This window comes from Platalea leucorodia (assembly GCF_965183815.1).
Source record: "Platalea leucorodia genome assembly, chromosome: 20".
Taxonomy (NCBI): Eukaryota; Metazoa; Chordata; class Aves; order Pelecaniformes; family Threskiornithidae; genus Platalea; species Platalea leucorodia.
Window position 1 is genome coordinate 4,764,461 of NC_138842.1, and position 21,529 is coordinate 4,785,989.

At 46.1% G+C, this 21,529-nt stretch overlaps 1 protein-coding gene across 2 annotated transcripts in view; it reads right to left on the bottom strand.

Annotated features, from left to right (window-relative positions):
- UBASH3B (ubiquitin associated and SH3 domain containing B) overlaps positions 1–21,529 on the bottom strand; it is a 76,756-nt gene that overhangs the window by 5,416 nt on the left and 49,811 nt on the right. For both annotated transcript variants that reach the window (XM_082330606.1, XM_082330607.1), the window contains exons 3-13: positions 20,993–21,179; positions 20,269–20,467; positions 17,867–18,036; positions 15,453–15,661; positions 8,782–8,917; positions 8,278–8,398; positions 7,197–7,319; positions 5,275–5,367; positions 4,385–4,529; positions 1,280–1,386; positions 210–319 (exon numbers count right to left, since the gene is read on the bottom strand). In XM_082330606.1, coding sequence (XP_082186732.1) covers positions 210–319; positions 1,280–1,386; positions 4,385–4,529; positions 5,275–5,367; positions 7,197–7,319; positions 8,278–8,398; positions 8,782–8,917; positions 15,453–15,661; positions 17,867–18,036; positions 20,269–20,467; positions 20,993–21,179 — 1,600 coding nt within the window. The remainder of the gene's footprint in view (positions 1–209; positions 320–1,279; positions 1,387–4,384; positions 4,530–5,274; positions 5,368–7,196; positions 7,320–8,277; positions 8,399–8,781; positions 8,918–15,452; positions 15,662–17,866; positions 18,037–20,268; positions 20,468–20,992; positions 21,180–21,529) is intronic.

The window sequence follows — 21,529 nt, forward strand, 5'->3', positions numbered from 1 at the left end:
GATCAGGTGCCCACTTACAGAATGGGCACTTGAAGATAGGCCTCTTACCATCTGCTTTACTCTCATGACTTCTGAAATGGATGAAACTCAGTAATGGGCAGAATGATCAGACGGGAGGAACAAAGCGTCCTCTGCCTGGTTAAGCAGATTGCAAATTTCTTTTCTCTTTGTAAAGCCAGCGAGCTGTACTCCTGGCTGGTGGTAATTACCTTTCGGACCATCTGTACAAAGTCCTTGGAGTTCTGCGGCGACAGCCCTTGGAGCTGGCAGGTACAAGCCTCCAGGGAGGACGCGTGTGCCACTATCAGGATGTTATTTCCTGAAATAAAGTGAGAAACGCAGGCTGAGGAGAGGGATGAAGCCAGCGTTAGGGACTGGTGCCCAAGATCAAGCTAACCATTTAAAATATTCAAAATGGGTTCAGTTTATCATATAACAACACACTAAACGATGTATATATGAGGGAAAAAGCATGGTTCAGTACATATTTAGAGCATTTCTCAGTTTTCAGGGTAACGGTTGACTCAGCGCTACTTAGTTTTAAAATGGCTTTCTGAAGAAAACAAGAATTCCAGTGAGATTTCAGCTTTTTGTGAAGCGAATACTTTTCTTTTAAGCCCAAATTAATTCTGACTAAAACAAGCACTTTAATTTCAGTTGCTGGTTTCCACAGCAATTGCTTTAGATTTCTATTTCCAAGATCCTTTACAACAAATGTCATGCTGTGCTATCGAGGTTTGTGGGCAAACGATTAGAATAAAAGGTTTAGAATGTAGAGACGGATCAGTGAAATGAAATTAGTGAAATCACCAGAACTTAGAAACATCCTATTCCTATATTGTGAATGGAAAATAGAAGCTAGAGATTTCTTTTATTTCAATATTGTGTTTGGAGAAATGTTTACAGTCTTTATGGGTATATATTTCAGAAGAGTAGCTCAGATAGAGGATGGAAGACGCCCCATCTGATGCTGGTAACAGACAGCAGAGTGCGAATGGCTTATTTACTCCCTTGAGAAACAGATAGCTTGCATCGGGTAGGGATCCCTAAAATACTTCTGCTACTGAAGCTTACGGACATTTCTCGTAAGCTGAGCGTATCTGAACTCATGGTTCTGAGACATACAGCTGAACCTGGAGTTCCCAATGTCTCTGGGAGAGGGGATGAGAGACTCAGACATGGGGGTTCATCCCCTTGAAGAGGGAAAGACTGGTCGGGAATATTGGCATTCACGCCCCAGAGAGCCTGTCTTGTTTTTCACTCCCTCTGTCGCACTTACCTTTGCCTTTACATTCACTGATGATTTCTTTTGTTACTTGGTAGCTTCTACTTATGTATGTATCATAAGATTCAGAAACCACTAACTTGCTGACAGGAATATGAGGTCTGTGAGCAGAAAAACAAGTATGGTAAATTGGAAGAAGTGATAAAGTTTTAAGTGCAAGTTATGATTCATCTGAAAGTATCTGTTTCTTTAACTCTTCTAATTCCCCAAATCCCCAGAACCGCATCTTGTGTCAGGACCACTATGATGATTTTTAAACTTCAAGATCGAGATGTTTACCGTTCCTGCGTTAAGATATTTCCGTTAGCTGGGAAAAATGATAACTTCTTCCTCTAATGTGGACCAGTTCGTGGAGGCAGCACACGACACGCTGATTATGCTTGTGTTACTTTTGCAATGGCATGCGGCAATAACGATGCCACTTCGTGGTTACTTACGCGTGTGTCCGTTGATTAGGAGATTTCAGCGCTCGCCCACCCACATAAAGTTAGTGAGCGGCAGGAGAACAAAACCCGTACCCAGCAGGAGTGGGTGAGCAGGAAGGGGCAGCGGGACAAGGACGGTGTGGGCGCAGCCGCCCGCGGGCAGACGGGTCGGCTCTGCTGGCTGGGAGCTGTGCGGTCACAGCAGCGCGACAAGCCACTGCCCAAGCCGTCTTTGCCAGACTGGGGTCTGCGCTGTGCACGGCTTCCAGCTTAGAGGGTGGGCCGACAACATCTGTGTCTGTCTGAGGAGACCGGGCAGGTACAGGGAGAAACGTGGAGCGTGGAGAAGGCAGATGCTGGCTCTCTTCACTGCTCATGCTTTGATGGTGAAGGGCAGAGGCAAACTGCTGCTTTGGCCATCTGTAAAGCTGTATTGCTGGGAAATGCCTGGAATTAGCCGGCCTCCTCCCAGGCCAGGGCGTTTCAGTGAATTGCCTGGCGGGACTCGGGCCAATTGTATCAGCTGGAGTAGGCTGATGTGCACAGAGAAGGGATAGGAAGCAGGCGGCTGTACTTCCGTGCCGCGGTGCAAGGGAAAGACCTAACTTTTCCCTCCATCCAGTGATCTGATGCATCTACAGGAATTGCCCTCGTGAGAGGAGACAGAGCGCACCCGGAGGGCTGTGTCTCAGTCCCCCACCTCACCAGCTGGCCACACAAGAGCAGGCTCTTTTCTTGTGCTGAGAATATTTGTTATGGTCTTCCCAGAAGGCACGTAGTTTCTGAAGCAGGCTCTCCTGTGGTCCAGCCGCTCTGCTGAGTGTTAGCCATGCAATGCCCTTCCAGGGATAAATACAGTGTAAGGACTTCTATTTAGATATCCTCAGAGTGTTGGAATTTTAGCTGCAGACCAAAAGGATGCAACGCAAGTCGTTTAGGGTATAATTAGGTATTAAAAAAATCAGGGTTTTTTTTCCTTTACATTTTTTTCCTTGTTTTTCTTTTTAATGTTTCAGCTGCTTATTCCGCTTGAGGGTTTGTGAACACATGGGTGCGCTGGGACACCGGGAAACACCAGTGTTTCTGGTGATACCATAAACCACGAAAGCCCAGCCACAAAATATTTGTCACCAAGCCCGTGTAGGTGGAACTCCTGTGTATGTATACTATGTGCGTATTATAAATGTTTTGCTTTTATCTGAGATTGCTCAGACAGTGCTCAGACTCACACTAGATAGAAAGGGCTAGTCTCTGCAACAAGTCATAGCGATACAGATAGTTCAGCAGTGAGGTGCGGTGGAGGACTGGAACCGTGTGACCTTTCTGGAGTTTCCTTCTTTGTGGGAGCTCTTTGAGTCTGGCTTGTATAAATGAATCATAAATTTGAGAGTAGGAAGCCCGAACAGATCATCTTGTCTATTCTTTGCCACATGACTATTTCTGCTGGGTTTTATTTAGCCTTTCTCTCTGCAGCTTACAGTAAAAAGCATTTGTGTGTTAGGCTGGAGGGCACCGTGGCTGCGATGCTTCACTGGGGAGTCACAAGAGTCTTGAGTTTCCCTCCAGACTCAGGCTGCAGGTTGCTCCCAGCAGCCCCACGGTGTTTCTTGGCAATGACACTGGGAACACAGAGGTACGGCCATGTGGCTGGATAAAAGGAAAGCAGCAGAGGCTGGCACCAAGGGCGTGAGTTCGGGAAATGGAGCTGAACCAGGCACCAGGACTGATCTGTGCAGCCGCAGGGGTGGCTGGAAAGATGCCGAGCTCTGGAAAGGTCAGCTCTGCGCTTTTGGAGCGGCTCTGTCGGGGCCTCTGAAAGCCGAGCGAATTATCTTCGTTTCCCTTTTCTGCAAAGCGGGAGGAAAGATCGGTGGTGCTTATCCATTTGCCATTCAAATGTTTTTTTAACCAGGCGTTTGCTTTGTTTGCTTTCACCAACTGTTTTTGGGTTGAATACCATGAAAACCTGAGTCAGAAACCTGCAATTTTTTCCACTAAAAACGTTTCAGATGTAATTGCTGAGAAGTGATAAATGCTTAGGGTTTAGCTCTTTGATAGAAAACCTCTGAATTTTGATGTCACAGGAGACCCTGAATTCCTGACAGATGTAAACATGTTCCCCAGGGTGCTGCAAAATTTACAATTAAGATCCATCACCATATTAATGTATATAGTAATGCAGTAATATAGTAATGTATATAGTAATAGAAAGACAGACAAGTTTTTTCCTCTGGGGAATGGAAGGGCAGGTGTGAATGAGCCCAGGATCCGGTTCAGTCTATGAACAGGATGGTCAGGGAACTGAGCCAGCAAAACTAGTTCTGTTAGCTGAGCCCAAACTCCTAAGTTTTAGGAAAAGGGTTAAAACAAACAAAAATACTTTGAGGGTTTCCTGGACACCTGAAAGATGCCCAGGATGGAAGGAGTACTGGAAAGAGGAGCTCCATGATCAGTAACATAGCTGGACCTTACCAGTGATCTGGGAAATTTGCTTTATAGTAAGCCACTCTCAGGTCATGTTCAACACAGCAGCCTCAAGCCTGCTCTAAGTTTATTCTGGGAGCCTCAGCAGCTTTTCCAGTCACTGCTTAAATTGAAAAACTCAGCAGAGTGTTACTCTTCAAAAACAAAGCCAAAAAGCAACGCAAGACCCTCTCACCCCCCTTTCTGCTACCTGTAGGTTGTATCAACGCTTAGAGTAGCTGCAGCTAAATCCACGGGGGGTATCCAGGCAGGTAGTGTGTTCCCAGAGACCCACTTGGTCCACTCAAACAAGCCTGGCTCTATTCGAATTTTCAGGTTGTTCTCTTGTTGCATACCTGGAAAAGGGAGAAAGGAGACCACCTATCGATAAAAGTAGCTGGGGAGGAAGGCAGCAAGACTTTGCAGCTTTAATACTTCAGTTTGATTGTAAACTATTTTTTTCCTCTCTAAGTAGTCAGTTGATTAATAGCAGGTATGAAAGATGAAGTATTTAATATATGTACTTGGCATATGTATGCCAGGGAATGTAAACCTTGGGCCGGCAGCTACATGTAATATACTGAACTTAGGCATGACTGTATTTTGGAGCTGGCTTTTGAGTGTTTCCAATGCTGGGGCATCTCATGCCTCTATCACTACTCCCCTTCCCAGCTTCTGCAGTAAATTATTCTTACTGGGGTAAGCAAGTTGCTTGGTGGTAGCAATTGCTGTGGGAGCACAGAGCAACGAGCAGCTGCAGGACTGTGAGCAGGGAAGGGTGCAGGGCATGCTGAGCTGGACGTGTCCACCCTCCTGAAGGCACCTTTGGCTTCTGCAGGGATGGCAATAAACCCAACCCTGACCAGCAGCTGGTGTTAGGGCCAGCACAGCGCTTGCCTAAGCGCTTGTCACACTGTGCAATTAGAAAAGGGCTCCTTAAGGGCAGTGTTGCGCTAATAGGATGTGAACTCCTACGGAAATAACCCTCACCCAAAGGTACCATTTACTTGGGTCTCCCATGTCAAGCCCTTTTATCCGGTTGGCAGTGTTTTTCCCAGAAAGCGAGGAGAATGCAGCCTTTCCTGCTCATTGGGTTCTTACCTTTCAGGATATTGTGTGCTGTCTGTACACACCGTAGGGATGGGGAGCTGTAGATGTAGTCTACAATGGTATTAGTTTCTAGCAAGGCTTCACCTGCAAGCAAGTTTCAACACCCGTGAATAAAACCAGACAAATGACTTTGTAACAGCAACAGCAGCGTGCGGGGTATCTGCCACCCAGCAAGGAGCTAAAGCAGCTTCCCAGCTGCACTGCTTGTGTTTTGGGAAGTATGTGTACCCATCGTATTTTATTTCAGCAGCGTGTTGGGTGCTGTGATGTGCACAGCTGTGGAACGGGGATACGTTTTTCTGTGTGTGCTGCTCCACGTGCACCTAGGTACTTAACCAGTATGCAAAGAAATCACAGCAGCTTTTGCTCAGTTTCTGCTTCTCTTAGATTTAGCCAAAAAGCAAACAGTGTGCTGAGAAAAATTGTAGAGAGCTTGAATTTAATTTCATTTCATTTATAAGCCGTAAATCAGAATGATTCAACTTAACTCAAACCCAACTTAATTCAATTGGCTCAATTCTTCACTAGTATAAATTACCATTTCATTACACAGGTGGAAGATCACTGAAAATGAGATAAGAATCAACTCCACTATTAGGGTTATTAATATTCTTGCAATGCCTAAGGGAACCAAATGAGAACAGGAATCTGCTCAGCATTGCACAGACTTGTAGTAAGAAAGAGTTATATTTTTGTTATATTTGAAGAGGCAGGACAAAGAAGTGGGAGCAAGAAGGGGTGATTAACCTTGACTTCGTCTGTTTAATGATGGCTATAACCATGTCAAACCGATCTATAAATCTCTTGAGAGAAGTGGGGTAATTTAGAAGGAGCGGCACATCTAACAGCCCTCCGACACGGGGAAGCTCGTTTGCTTTAGTCGTCAGAGGAATTATGGCTCCGGCAATCGTCAAGGTCGAGTCTGTGCCGCTGCAGCGGGGAGCGGTTGCCTGCAGATGGCTGGCACGCTGCAGCCGCGCTGGCAGGTTGATGGCGTCTGGGTCACGTATGCAGTTGCGTACTCGGACCCATTTAATGATACCAGCAAAGTGTGCTGTGATTGCTCCCAGATTCGCCTTCTGTTATGTGCATATTGTGAACCCTGATGCCATGTGGCCGGGAGTCTGAGCATCCTGCTGTTGTACAGTGATTTATTTTTGTTTAAAAAGCAAGTATAATTTTAGCTGCCCTAGTTTGAATATGACCAACACGAAGTACTCTAAAGGATTTGAATTTGAGAAAATGCTAAGTACTGCTCTCCGAAGCTCATGTCTTTAAGGGGCTGGGTTCACCTAATCGCAATACTCAATATGTGCTCTTTGACTACCAAATGATTTTCTGTCTATACACAAACCAATGGGCTCATAAGTCAGGGACAAGGATGGGGTGGTGGGAGAACACTGGAAATAATTTGGACTGTGTTTTTGCCACATAAACATAAAGCCAGACAGGCTGATAAAAGTATATTGGTGCAGCAAACTGCAGGTCAAAATTTAAGATTGTCAAAGTCAAGGAGAAAGCATATTTTGCACGAGGTGACCGTCACACTGCTGCATTTCTCACCAACATTGGTAATATCAGCGTCTTCCAGTGCAGCACCTTTACAGGGCGGCAGCAAATGCTCTGCAACTGGGCTGCTGATGGCTCTGATTTCATACCATGCCCTAGCTTTTGTGCTTTGTCTTCTCCTCAGCTGCGGCAGCTGAAGGAGACAAGGTTTCCTTTGCAAGAGGGGGCTTGCCGAGAAAGGTGAAGGGACTTTGCAAAGGTTCTTGCAATGTCTAAATCCTGTTAGTTCAGGGCACCCGATTGTTTTTTCTTCTGCCTTGCACTTTCTCTTTCTCTGGCTGGGTGTGTGGGAGGAAGATAACAAAGCTTCCTGGGCAAGCTTTTGTCTGCTGAGGACAACTTACCAACAAGCCTTGCCTGCGTACAGCCCAGCACGGTGATTGGCGCATCTTTTTCATAATCCCTGAAACCGCCGCTTCTTTGAGGTAAGCTGTGAGGCATATTCAGGTTACTACGCATATACCTTCCTGTGAGGGCAAGGTTAGAAGCAGTTGCTGGAATTATTTGATCAGAGAGAGGCAGAGAGCATCACGCCTGTCTCCACCCTCTTCCACCACAACGTCTGCACCTTGCAGGTGCTGCCTAGACCTGGCTGTCGAGCAGTTTATTCCCATGCAAAACTATCAGGAATCTGACAAAATGAAGTATCAGTTCAAAATCAGCAGAGAACGTTGCTAATGTTTTTAAAGTTATCTTTAGGACAGATTTAATGCCCCAAAGGAGAGTAATTTTCATCCCACAACAAATGAAACCTCAAATGTTATACTTTTACAGGAGGTTAAAATGTCAGAGCTCTTCAAATATAATTTAGACAGAAAGTAATTGTAAAATCATCCTTTTTTCCAATGATTTTGACTACAAGATACTGGCATTTTTTGAATAGAAAAAAGACTTTTGATAAATTTCCGATCAGCTCTAATGCTAACAGAGCTTGAAGTTACAGCCTGTTAACTATAGTCTGAAACTCAAGCACATTACTGGGTTGCAAACTCCAATTTATGCCCCAAAAGGCACTCTGAACTGTACGTGGAGAGGTGTTATTTTCATTTAGGACTAAGAGCCAGCTATGCAAAAGATTTTCCTGATGGTAGTAGATGTTTGCACTGGACACTGATTACTAACATCATGACTTCATTTCCAAATGAAAATGCTCTTTGGCAATGTTACTTTAATGTGATCTTTCCTGCAATAGTTTCCCAAATATTAGCAAATGTAGTATTTACTCCTTGCCTTGTGTTTCTGCTTCTGCCTGCAGCCCTGCCAGCGCAGAGCTCTGCACCGAGCTGCTCTGCTACTCCTAACTGCTCAAAGCAATGGTTTGTGTTAGGAAACCAGAGCTTCCATCTAAGCTTTGCCCCAGGCAGCTGCCACTCTCCTTCCTTCATCTAAACCTCGAGCCTGAGAGACCCACGGGAGCCGACTCACCTTTGGCATCAAAACACTGTGACAACCAGTACTTCCCAAAAACGACATCCATCCTTTCCCCGTGTCTGCAGACAAACAGGCAGCGTTTCTGAGGCCCTGGCTGGCTGGTTATTCTCAGGGGCTGGAAGAAAAATTACAGGATGTTTGACCTTCATGAAAGTGCAAGGGTTTTTCTGAGATCTGATTTACGAATGGGAGTCAGGGCCAGGCACCTCTTGCTTTACCCTAGTGCAAACGCGGGTTCGGGAAACTCTTCTGAAGTTGGTAAATTTATGCTGGTATAAAACTGCTAAAGTGAGCAGAGGATGGGGCAATGCCGCCCCATGCTAAGAGCAGGTTTGGCCACAGCGATATCTTCTGTGGTTAATTGTGTCATTCAAAAGCTTGTAGAGAACTTTAACTTGCAACTTCTGATGAAGGTGGTGAAAGGAGATCAGAGGATAAGTTGTCAGGAAACTTGCCACTAAAACTTTGTGTGATTTATATGTGTGTGGGGGTCCCTACCTGCACGTTCTGGCAGATGATAGTGAGTGGCCCCGCGTCCCCAGGTCCTTGGTCTTCCTGCTGTCGTCTTTCCAGAGCTCCATCAGTGAAGGCTTGAAGGGATGGGGAAGATGTAGTATTCAGAATTGAGTAGGACCTGCCAAAAATAGAAAGATGTTGGCTTTGGGAATGCTTTGGACTTTGTGCGCTCAGGCTGCAGTAAGGACATTTCTGTAGTCTTCAGGAACCGATGATAATTACTGTTGTCATGTTATGACATTATTATTGTATTTTAGAGCTGCCTGGAGAGCACCTTGCTAGGTGATGTACACAGATGAAGAGACAAATCCCAGCTCAACAGGCTTTCTGTTTCCTTAGAAACAGTTTCACAGAACAATAGTTTCCAAACTTTGGTCTGCGAGGCTCTGTCAGCCCTCAAATATTCTCATGGAAAATGCCAAGACCTTCCTCGCAGCCACAGGATGCTCACTACCATCATCTGGGAACCAGCTGCACATTACTTACCATGGTCTTGCGGACCAAAGTTTGGAAACTGATGGCTGCAGGGAGTTTTCACTCACCTTTGCGGCATCAACCATTGCTTCAGTAGAAAGCTGGAGCACAGCCCTGTCTCTCACGCTGGGCAGTTTTCAGGGTTCCTGTGCACAAAATCGCTTGTATCCCCTGGTAGGGACATGGCACACTCAGTCTGCCTTCTTGTTTCTACATTTTTCAGTGCTGTCTATTCCGTTTCCCATCTACAGTGGGAATTTATTCTCACCAGTGCTTCCTGTTAAGTGTAGCCAAAGGGATAGATCCCATTCTCCCTGAAGGGGCTTATCTAATGATGGTCCCTCTGAATGCCCAGACATTCAAGGACTTTGACTAAGACCCTCAGGAGTAAACTCTGACAGGCAATTACAGAAGCTGCAGTGACCCTCTGCTGATTCGGTTACATTGTATGGGTTACGTTTGCTTAGTAATTTAAAAAAAATGTTGTCAGTTAATGTAAATGGTCATTTACTTTGACAGAAATAGTTGCCTTTGCTTGCATTTTTCAGTGCCTTAAAGATGTCAGAAGTTGCTTCCTGACTAGCACCTAGTTAGGAAAAAATCTCAGAGGGCTTTCATAGCTGTTAAAATAACACCAAGCGCCTCTACCAGTGCAACAAAAATAGGTCATCTGCATTTTTGTAAAGAACTGATCTTCTGCGAGATCATAAGATTTGCACCAGTTTACAGAAGAAAAAAATACCGCACTGTTGGTCCTAATGTTGGTCCCTTATCTGGTGGAATTAGGGTGCAAGGGTGAGACCAAGCTACTGGCTTATTCGGTCAGGTGAAGGTGCCCTGCAGAGAAGCGCTGGCAGGCAAGGGGAGGAGGAGGAGAGGACCAGCCGTGCTGGGGTCAGCACTGTTGATCCCCATCCAACAGCGTGAAGCAGCAGCCAGGCCTCCTGCTTGTGCTCTTTCAGACCTGACCTTCTAGCATTACTGATTTTTACAATTCTATTTATTTTATTCATGGTGAGCTCCCAACAAGGACTGGGCTTGCTCCACGGAACTGTTCCTCTCCTTGTCCAAATGCAGGTAGAGCATCAGAGGTCAGGGCAGCAAATATCTCTGAGTTAGGCATGGTACGGCTCCGAGATGCAACAGGGGTGGTGGATCTTGAAAAGGAGTTAAATGTAGGCAGGAGAGCTTTGTGGATAAGCTGAGGGAAATATTAGCGGGTGCTGAGGTGAGAAATCATGTCTAACCCTCCTCCTCAGAATACATGCGTGTGATATATTGCAGGCAGAAGTATGCTCGGACCACACTTCCAGCTGGCAGGATAAGGCCAACTCTGATCCAAAGGCTGCCCGAGTGCATTAGCGTGTGCTAAGCCCTGAGCAGGGAGCATGAACAGACATTTATCACTGTATGACGTGGTCAGCCTGGAGTGTGGGTGCAGCTAGCACAGATTCATCCTCACTGACCCGAAGACCTGAATATCTCAATATGAGAAGAATCTGAATTTCTTAGCTAGGCCCCATCTCTATTGCTGTACAAAGTGGATCCTGAGCCTGAGCCCTCTGTCTTTACTGCTGTGTTGCAGCTTCCAACCCCTCATCCTATCTCAGCCCTTTCCCGCTTTGCCCATATGACAGTCTTTTAAGGATGCTGGCCTGGAGAATACTAAGGATTTGTTTGGTTACCCCTCATCCCTTTACCCGCAGGAACTGCTGCACAATTTCTGAGGCTTATTTTCTCTCTAAGCCCTTATTAAAAGGCCACAGATGCTGTGCTATCTACTTATAAATGCTAGGGTTCGCTGTGAATAATGATGAGGCAAAGGGATACTATCTTGCTGTGTCTGGAGGAGAGCCACCAGCCTAACTTCAGTGGTATCTCCTTGATGTTGCTGGAAAACAGAAACTGCTGAAGCTATTTCAGCTTAGTCATCTTCTAAGCATAGGTCATTGTTTGGAAGCTTTTCCCAAAGGCTTGTGGTTCCTCTCCTTGGCAAACAGAGACTGAAGGCAGACAAAAACATCTACTGTCTTCTGGATGATGCCTTGCCTTCACTGCTCTGCCAGTGATACTGCTGTGTCCCTGGAGGCAATGTCCTCCCAGTCAGGAAAGGCCCCTTGAAGAATGGAGATGCTGCAGCAGAGGATGGAGAAAGGGTCTCTGTCATGGCACGACAGCGCTAGTCCTCAGCTCTGTGTAGGAAAAGACTCCTCTGCCACATCACTCATCATTATCTAGAGGAGAGGGATCCCCAGGGAAAATGAACCAGCCGTTGTCGCAGAATGGGAGGAAGATGGAGTGGAAAAAAACCTACTGAGGCCCAAATATAGCTAGAAAAATTAGGGCTGTTTTTCCTCCCCCTGCTACTTGTGCCAAGTCTGATTTCTCAGGCTTATTAAGGGGGCAAGGAATAGCTTTGGCATCTCACGGGGAGCTGAAATAGACTGCTGTGTAATATCTACAGCGCTTCTATCCATTGTGGGACAGAGGAGGCGACTATTTCTGGCTTTGCTGGTAATGGAAAAGCAGTGCAGAGAACCACCACAAGTTTTAGCTTTTGGGTGGTGCTGGGTCCACAGATACAACGATAGCACACTTACTTCTGCCATATGCCTTTACATGCACATGTGAAGAGCCCCGTGGTCTTGAATGCTTGGTTTTTGTGGCTTCTGTGGGGCAAGTAAATTCTTGTACCTTCACTGGGCTTCCCACTTCCTCTGGGCTCTGTGTGCTGAGGGTGGAAGGTTTCTTTTTTTGACTTGGCAGGCCACTAATTTTCAGGCACAAAAGGCAACTTCCAAAATACCCTGAAAGCAATTTGCTGGGGAGCTTTTAAGGTAGATATACATATATATCTTTAATACTGGATCTGTAGTTTGGATTAATTCCAAGTAGTTTCAGCTCACCTGAGCAGTGAAGTTTCACTTGAAACCTGTAGTTTCAGCTTCTGCTGCTACCAGGAGAGGATTTCCACTTTGATACCATACAGGGGAAAAAGTATTTTGTTTTTAACATACCTATGGCCAGGTCCTCTCCTAGGCTCACTCAGAACACATCTCCTGACATTGATACAAACACAGCCGGTCGCTCCCCAAAGGAGAGTCCAGTGCTTGTTTCAGAAAGGTTATTTTTCACTCGCATACCCTTACTGAAGGGATAGCACGAATGGGTTACACAGACCTAGGATCTGTGTTGTGTTGCGTGGGATGCTGAAGCAATTCATCTTTGATTATTTTCCAACCGACAGCACTGATCAGAGATCGAATGTTTCTCCTCACTGTTACCAGCAGGTCCAGTCCTTGGCATGAGAAGAAATCATGCAAGGATGTGCCACAGCCAGCAAAGAAATGTAGTTTAGGTGTACGGAAAATCCTTGGGGTTTGCGGAATAGAAGTGATACCATTCCTATTTTTAGTAGACAGGGAAAGGATTCAGACCTGGAGTCTCTCAAGACACAACCTGGTTTCATGGGCAGTATCTCTGCCCTGAAGGCAAAGCCTGTCCTCCTCTATTAAATAGCTCATCGAGCTTGTCTTCTTAGTGATGGCAGCCTGTTGGTCTGCAGCTGGGGTACAGACCTTACTATAGGGCAGGGACATCTTTCTGGTTTATGTTCGTCCAGTGGTAGCCAGGAAGGTCTGTGTGCCGGGCAGAGCTCTTGAAGCACTATGTGGATGTTAGCCATAAACCCCATGTCCTGCAAAGGCCACAGTTCAGCTTCTGCCTCACTTGAACAGTGCAACAGGAAAACCTTTTTCAGGTGGAATGTGCTAGCAATCTAATTTTGGTGTATTAGAGATTTGATCAAATATCCCAGAATAGCATTTTGCCTGTCACATCTCCTGCGTGGTATAGCCAGGGTGCTGCAGCCCAGAGTGAGCTGTACTTTCGTGATGATCTCAATAATGCATGATTTTCACTTGAAGAATGCAGTCTCTTGTGACTAGGAGGGAAAGCTCCATGGCTGTTATTTCTTTCTTCCTCTGCAGGGATGGAACAGGACGTGGCTGTGTACGCAGAGGCAGCACAAACCAGCCCCCAGGACGACAGCATCGCTCGCCAGCAGCAGCCTCGGTCCCAACACCGTGAGCTGGGTCCCATCTCCTGCACCACGGCTGTTCTCCTGCAGTCCTGGTGAGTACTGCCATGCTTACTTTCATGTCTACGAAATGAAGATATTTGTGCGCCGTTCTTCTCTTACTACAAGGATCCTACCATGAATACCATGGCCTAGACGGCAGTGGGGCTTAGGTTGTCCTTAACTTGCTATATTGTTTTGACCAAATGACATTCTGTAACCTAATATTCTCTGCGGGAAGCTGTTGTGTAAAATGAGACTGTTTCCGGGTATGTAATAATGTTTTTGATAAATGCTCCATATTGCATGCTCCAATTCATGATTTATAGTCTTCAGCAGTAATCAGGGAAGGGGCATTTCCTTTCGTTGCTTGTGTGGAGGCAGAGGTGCTGGAGTTACAAAACATTTGGCTCTCCTTCTAGTTACTGCTGCAATAGTGATTCTTTCCCATGCTAGTCCCTAGGCCTCAAAACCCTTCCAGGCACTGTAAGAAAAAAAAGCAGAATTCACTGGAGCAGGCTGCTGCAGTGTATGTGGACCTGAAACCATTTTGGCTGGCAAATTTTAGGGGAAGAAAGGATGGTCTTGCTGGATTGGAGACTGGAGGGTGTGGATTAAGTCCTGTCTACATACAAACTCTCTGATTGACTTTGCTCATGTCTCTTCATTCTCATTTCTTTAAGCCGTGGTTACTGGAGGTCTTTTCTTTCCTCATAATGAAAGTTGAGTTGAAGTTTGATGGTGACAGACTTGGTATAGATACGTTTGCTCTGTTTGGCAAACGCATGGATTAAAGCCCTTTATTAGTGGTGTCCATTTCTCAGAGGGCAGGCAAAAAAGGAACAGATGGTTGTGACAAGAGGGGTAAATGAGTGATCTCTTGCTATGCTTGTCCCTGCCTGATGGAATTCTGGGTTGGGGAGGACTCAGGGCTAAGTCAGGGCTGGTTTACAGAAGGGCAGTGGTTGGTGGCAGTCACATCTGGAAGCCAGCCTGCGAGCTACGACTGCCCTGTGCCTGCTCTCCGTCTGTCATTCACCACGTTGCATGTGTTAAGCCTGAAAAGTCACAGGCAAAGAAAAAAACCTGCTTGCGCTTTTTTCTCTTTTTGTTTGCTGCATTTTGCTTTATTTGAGGAGTTGTTGGATCAGTTTCTACTAAGCGCCGAGTTAGGTCAGTTCCTCTGGCTGTCCTGTGCTGACATGGGCTACCGAATGCTTTCCCTTTCTGCTCAGAGACCCTCCCCATGGGTTATGTTTGCCCACTGAAATTTGAAATACAAACTGTCTGTGTTTTGTTCTCTACCTCCATCCCTTCCCTTTGTAACTAACCTGCTTGCTGGTGTGACCGTAATCGAACTTCTGTACCTGCATGGTGCTTAGCAGGGGGGCAGCAGGCAGGAACGTGCCTCTCCCCTCTCCTTCTCCGCTTGTGCTCATACAAACAAACTGCTCCCTATGCTCCAGATTTGTCAAAGGTGTTTGGGTGCTTAGAGATGCAGAGAGCCTTGCAGGAGTGCCCAGACCCACCCCTCAAGCACTAGTTATTTATTGCTGTTTAACTAATTCCCATCAAAATCAAGAGGTATAAGGTATAATCTTACTCAAAACTTGTTCTGCATTCGTATTGAAGCCAACAGCAGGCAGGCAACTAACTGCTTCTGAAAATCTTGCTAAGTATCGTAAGAAACATTGCTGATCCCAAGTCCTTTTCCCTGGGGAATTATACACAGCAGATCTTGCTTCCCAAATTAATGCTCAAATTTAAACCTTCCTTACCCTAGTCCCACCACAGAGGTGTCTACACAGCAGTGGTTCTACAGCGGCCATCTGCTCCAGCTCCGTTAACCAGCAGCAGCGATCCTATGAGTAATAGCTGCTGTAACATCTTAGCTAAATAAATCACATCATCCTCTAACCCCATGCACAGGGATAGCATCTGCTCTTCCTTTGCTTATGAGATGGGGCTTTGTGTGCCAGTACGTTTCCCCCAAGCGACCTTCTCAGCAGCCCTGGAGGACTCTTCACTTACCCAGGTGAAATCCCAGCTGCTGAGCTCCCTTTTTACAGAGACAGAAATTGGACTGAGCAGCTTTACCTACCCATGAAACACCCAGGTCCCACATTCATCCGCCTTCGTGATGTAATTTTCAGGCAGTAGCCCAGAACAGCCAGTTGCAAGGGAAATGCCATAAATCCAGCCCTCACTTGTACTGGTTTGCTCCACTGGGGACATGAAAATAAAATCCCCTGGGACCAGCTCCAGTTCATCATCATTCTGGGGGGTGTAAGGATAGATCACTTGCAGAGTCTGGGGGAGAAACAGAAGCACAAATGAATGAAAGGATTGTTAATGGAAGGGAACCTTTAGCAGAGCGGGGCAGGAGCACTCCCATACTGGACCTTTAACCTTGGCAAGGTGTGAACAGCTCTCCTTGTAATGCATCACTTTGTGCTTTATCCAGGAAACTTTACCTTCAGGGAATTCCTGCCACTTCCCACTCTGTTGTTGGAAAGCTTTTCTTGGTATTTACTCCTTCTTTCCCCTTTATTCCAGTCCTGTCTTTGATAACTAGGAGGGAAAGGGGGCATGACTTTTTAGAGCGAGCAAAAATATGACTGTGTGCTTAAATCTAAGCTCCCTCTTAAAAACGGAACCAAATTCTTATTGGGACCTGGAATTTACACAGCTCCAGTGGTCAGTGACCATTTTTGGTTTACCTACTCGTGCTCGATCTGAAAGAGCAGTTCTCCTTGTTGCTGTTGCTTTTGAAGACAGGGCAGAGACGCTGTTGGGCGGCTAATAGGTTTGAATCTGTGACACCCTGCTCTCAAAACTGTTCATGAGAATGCACAGGAAAAAACGCAGGTGGTGAGAAATACGGGGATGTGGCCACATTGTTTTCTTTGTATTTCCTAACATGAACAGGATTAAGTTAAAAGGTGGGGGAAAGATCAGTGAGTATAATTCTGTAATCTTGTCTTCACTGGAGCATGAGGACTCCACACGTATTAAATGTCTATCAGTAACTTCCCTTGGAAATGGCTACAGCAGTCCCCCATTCAAAAGGAGAACAAACATGTTATTGTCCCTGGCCAAGCCGAACTTCTGCAATGGCATCACACAAAGAAAAACCATAATCTGCTGAGCAGCTCTGATCTCCTGGTGGTGTCAGCCTGTTTGCTCACTAATCCTCCTAGACTATTTGTGGTATCTTCAAAGGAAGATGGAAACTAGTCACTGTCACCTGATACCACAAGGCCAAAACTTTCACACATGGCTGCCTGAAGTTAGATATATGCAAAGATGTGAGCTGGTTTTCATCAGCAGCTCCCTTCGCAATCAGTGATAGTGTTGACTACTTGCAGCTTCTAAAGGACAAGATGACTCTTTGGATAGGAAAGGAGGCTGTCACGCATGGGAAGCGTGGCCTGGGCTGGCTCAGAGTGCTCTGCACGAGAGAATTCAGCTCTCCAGAAGCTTTGGCATCTGTTTACTCTGTGGTGTATTGTAAGCTGGACTAAAATAACTTTTTCCCACTCCGCCACAGGTTTTGGGTGTTTGATTCTGCACAATGCACCTCGGTGGGGTTAATCATCCCAACCTCAGGAGTCTAGTTAGCTGCCTAAGCCTGAGCAGGCACCTTCTGGAGGTTCCCTCCTCCAGAAGTTGATTCATCTTGTCCTGAGATAGACATCTTGTGTGGGTCAGGTGACTCACTTTCTGGAGGTGCCTGCTTCTCCGCACCAAACCTCAGAGCAAAGGGAGCCGCAGACTGGCTCAGACTTAAGAGGTCTAACTTGGGGATATTTACGGGGAGGTGAGATGAATCTCACACGTTGTTCCTCTATGCCCAAGATCCCAATCTAGAAATTGGAAAGAATACATTTTTTTCTGTATATTGTGTTGGAAAGCAACATTATTAAGAAACCTACGTTAAGATACTTAGATACTGCAGTTATAGAATCCATATGAGTAATTGAAGTATATAGGCCAGGAGGGTAAATGCTTCTTACGTGATGAAACTAAATGCTATGATTAATAATAACGTCAAGTCTGTACAGCAGAAATGGATAGCAGTCAGGTTAAGATACTGGCCTGGTTCTTGAGAGATCAGACCAGCTTATGGTGAGCTAACAGGAGAGTCACTGTTAGAATTAATTAATCTAGCAGGACATGGTTCCTGCAAGAAGCAAGAAATGAGGTGGGTGAAATAGCAAGTCTAGACAGTATGAGTAAAAAGCAAAAAAAAAGGCAAGATGGTCTGTTTGTTAAGACGACTGGTGGGATGTGGGAGACCTGTGTTCTGGGTGTCCTTGTGAGACCTGAGGCAAATTCCTTAACGTCTGTATAGTCTGCACTGTGTATCCATGCAGCAGCAGACATGGGAATCCTCATTCAGCTCGCAGTTCGTGAGCACTCTCGAGCTGCAAACGCAGCTAAAACAGCCCGTGACTCTGCCACGTTCTCTTTTTTTTTTTAATTTTTGGACTGAAACAAGGTCCAAAAATTTACCTCATGATTAACGAAGCGTATGTCTCGGGAGAATATCGCGGCGACCCAGTCGCAGCCCAGCTTGACATCGATGTTCTGCGCTAACTTCTCCAGTGTGGGCAGGTGGCTGGTCTGGAAGTGATAGGCCAGCGTCACGTGGAGCTGCTTCTTGTGGGGCTCCACGTGAACATCTGCAACGAGAAGATGTCAGTTAACAACAAATGACTGTCGAGATTAGCAGCTTTCCGAAGCTGTAAGAGTGTCTATTGCCTCTGAACGGGAGCTGGGAGCCAAACTTTTAAAGATAGCTCAAGTGGAACAAATTGTAGGGCAGTTTCTGAAAAGGCTTTGGGGAAGTCAAACGTGAGGTCCCTATACATGTTGCACCTTGGATCAAATTATTAGAGATTTGTGGTCTGCTTCAGTCCTGAGTCACACCAGGGTGGTAGACAAGGCATCCTTGCCAAACTGCCAAAACTCATTTGCATTCAGAAAACAACGGGTTTCTGGATGGTGTGAGAACAATTATTGTAATTTTGAACCCACTGGGTCTTCTCCCAAAAAGGACACTTTTCCAGGAAAGGGGTGTCCTTTCTTTCATTAGCAGATAAGGATCTTTCCAAAATAAGCAAGTTAAAAATCATCATTTTTACTCTCCCTCCTCTGTTCTCTCTCCTACAGTAGCAATTACAAATCCATGGAATTTACAGGTTCACGCGAGTGGATTAAATCTCCTCCCTGGACATTAGTTGGATTACCAGTTTGCCCACTGAGGGTGAAGTACTCCAAAATTGTGGAAACAGACATTGATAAGATAATGAGTCAAAATGATCCTGCAGAAAAAGAACCTTTATTAGGAAAAGATTCCAGCAAGCAGAAAGGTGAAAGTATGTGAAATATTGGGACTCTTCCAGTAGATGTGGAAATCGTAGGATACATTGTTTGCACGTAATTTATTCTTGCTTATTCAACCAAAAATTGCAATTAAATTTGACTGATTATTCAGTCAAAATTGCAGCTATTCAAGGACTTGGCTCCAAGTGCCAGCCAGGGGTAGCTTTGCAAGCTCATCCATCTTTTTTTTTGATCTGCAAGAGAAAATATGCTCTGGATCTCTGAAAAAGCCCCAGAGACTTTAATGTGATAACCTGACCAAGCTGTGGACTGCAATGCAGCAATCGGCTTCCCCTAAGAAAGACCAGTTTGTCTGAATTGGAGCAGTTGCAGGGGTAGAAGCTTGCTGGGAGCCATTGATGCTTCCTTCTTCTGGATCAGTGTTTTTGGGGTAAGAATTGCCCCTTCTGACTGTGTTGGTTTGGAGGGTACGTCTATGCCGTGCAGGGGAACACTTGTACAATCCTCAGGTGGCTGCAGCAGTCCTTGGACCCGCCTAATGCCTCTGTGCTTGTTGCTGCCTTCCAAAATGTGCATTTGTAAAGATAACAGCCATTTCCTCCCTCTTCTAAAGGGAAGAAAAGTTCTAGGTCACTGTCAGGTGAAAGCAGTGCATTTCAGAGGTGCAGTGAACCTACCACACGTCTGTACCTCTTCCTCTGACCTAGCAGACTTCTAGCTGTTCTGCAAGGTGTTATGGGGTGCCTGTCTAGCACAGAAGCATCCCAGGGACTCAGAAATTGCCGTATCTTGATGCACTCAAAGTCCAGGATAAGCCTGTGATAATGAAGGACTAAACCAGTTGTGTTGTGACTAGTCTAGGCTGAGCGCTACAGCGACGGAGGGTGGGAGGATTAGTCAGGGAGCTATTATAGCGCTCTGATGCTGTTCTGACTTCCAAGTTTGGAGGTAATCGGAGGACACCTGGAGAGCCCGTTCAGTAGCAGAGACCGTTGGAGCACGGAATGGTCTGGTTATCTCCCCCCTCCCAGCTTCTGATGGGTTCCCCCCTCCAAAAGCAGTACAGGACCAGCCAGCTGAGCCAGCTGTGTCAGTACTGAGATAGGGCTATTTGAAAAGATTCCCTCCCAGGTTGCCAGGGTACTTGAGGTCTTCTCACAGAGCCCTGTTTGCATGTCAGAAATGGAGCAAAAAACCAAACACAGCCTTTACATGGCTGAGGAAAGTTTTGTAACAGCGGCTTGAGGTAGCGAGTGGAGCAGGAAATGCTCAGCCTTGCAGACAGAGCGTCTATCTGAAAGGTTAAGGAACCACCAAATGTCAACTTCCCTTTCAGGAGATAACACTTGAGACTAAGTGTGAGGTGATCTTTCAACTGAAAAAGCACTGAAACCCAAAGCACCTGCTGGGGTGCTCCTCTTGGGCTCTTAGCCTTCAGGCCGCTTTTAAAAATCAGGTATTGGCTTCACGAGCTTTGTTTCTTCATATCATCAGAACGTTGGTTTCTGAAAATGCCCAAGCCTTGACTAAGCCGTGAGCTCTTTCTAACTGCCAGCACAGTCACTCACCTGCTTTAGAAGCAGCCTCTGCAGCGAAGTCTGCAGCAAACTTCTTGAGCACCTCAGCACTTTCTTCCTTGACAAAAAGCCCAATGAAGTTTGAGGACGTGTAGAGCTCCAAAGGCAGAGGGGCAGGGAATTTGCATCTCCACCGCATCACGGTGGCCTGCAGAGCTTCAGTGAGAGCATCGACTTTGCTGTCCTCGCACTGCCAAAGGAAAAGGGACAAGCATTTCTCAGGTGGAGAATCTTTCCTTACGCCTGTGCTTAGCTCTCTAGTGCACTGGGTAGAGAAAGGAAAGGCTTGGGTGGGCGGGCGTGAATCGTCTACCTTTGCTATTACGCAGTGAGAAAAAGCACAGGGTCATAGAAAAAGGTATGTTTAGAAATCATCTGCCTCTCCCTTGTCCTCAAAGCAGGATCAGCTATCCCCAAGTAACCTTGCTAACCTCACCCCCCCAACACGCTGTCTATTCTCATGTTAATGATCACTTGAGATCATGAGAATTTGGTCTTCTGCTGCTGCTCTTCCCTGAAAACAACCTGCTTAAAAAACAATTACCTCCTCAACAAGCCCAGGCATCAGGCGGTTCTGGTAACAACCCCCCTGAACTCCCAAGCACAAACCCTCTGCAGCGACTGAATGAAGCGTGTAACGTCTCCAGTCTGGACCTGGCAAGGGCTGCTCATGAATGCATGCATAAAGGCAAGGGAAAGAGGAGCTCTGGTTTACCATAAAGAACTGGCAAAGGGTGATATGTGGGAAAATGTTGTGAGCTTTGTTCTTCCCACAGATCTGCTTCGACTGCTGCCAGAACTCAGACAGCTTCTGAGCCAGGGGGCCGGTGGGGCGCAGGTAGAGGACGTACTCCCGAGGCAGGGTGTCATCGAGGAATGGGTCACCCACATGGGAGAACAGCCTGAGAGGGAGAAAGACATGTTGAATTGACAAACAAAGACATATTTTTTTTTTCAGCAACATTAGCTTCCCCTGCCCTCACTCCCTTTTGTTCTCCCTCTGTGGAAGAAATCGGCTCTGGCAGGTCAGGCAGAGAGGTGCACTGTCTCACTTGCAGCCCATTACCACTACTAAATAATACAGAAAATTGGTTTTTAGTTTCAGACTGAGGCTCTGAAGATCTAACCTGGGTCACTGCTTCTGCCTTTCTGACTTTCATTGTACAAAACACAGGGAGGAGAGCACTAGAAATTGCTCAACATCTTTGAAAAGGCGGCTCTCAGTTTTCTGTTTAGGTGCTAGGGTGGAGAG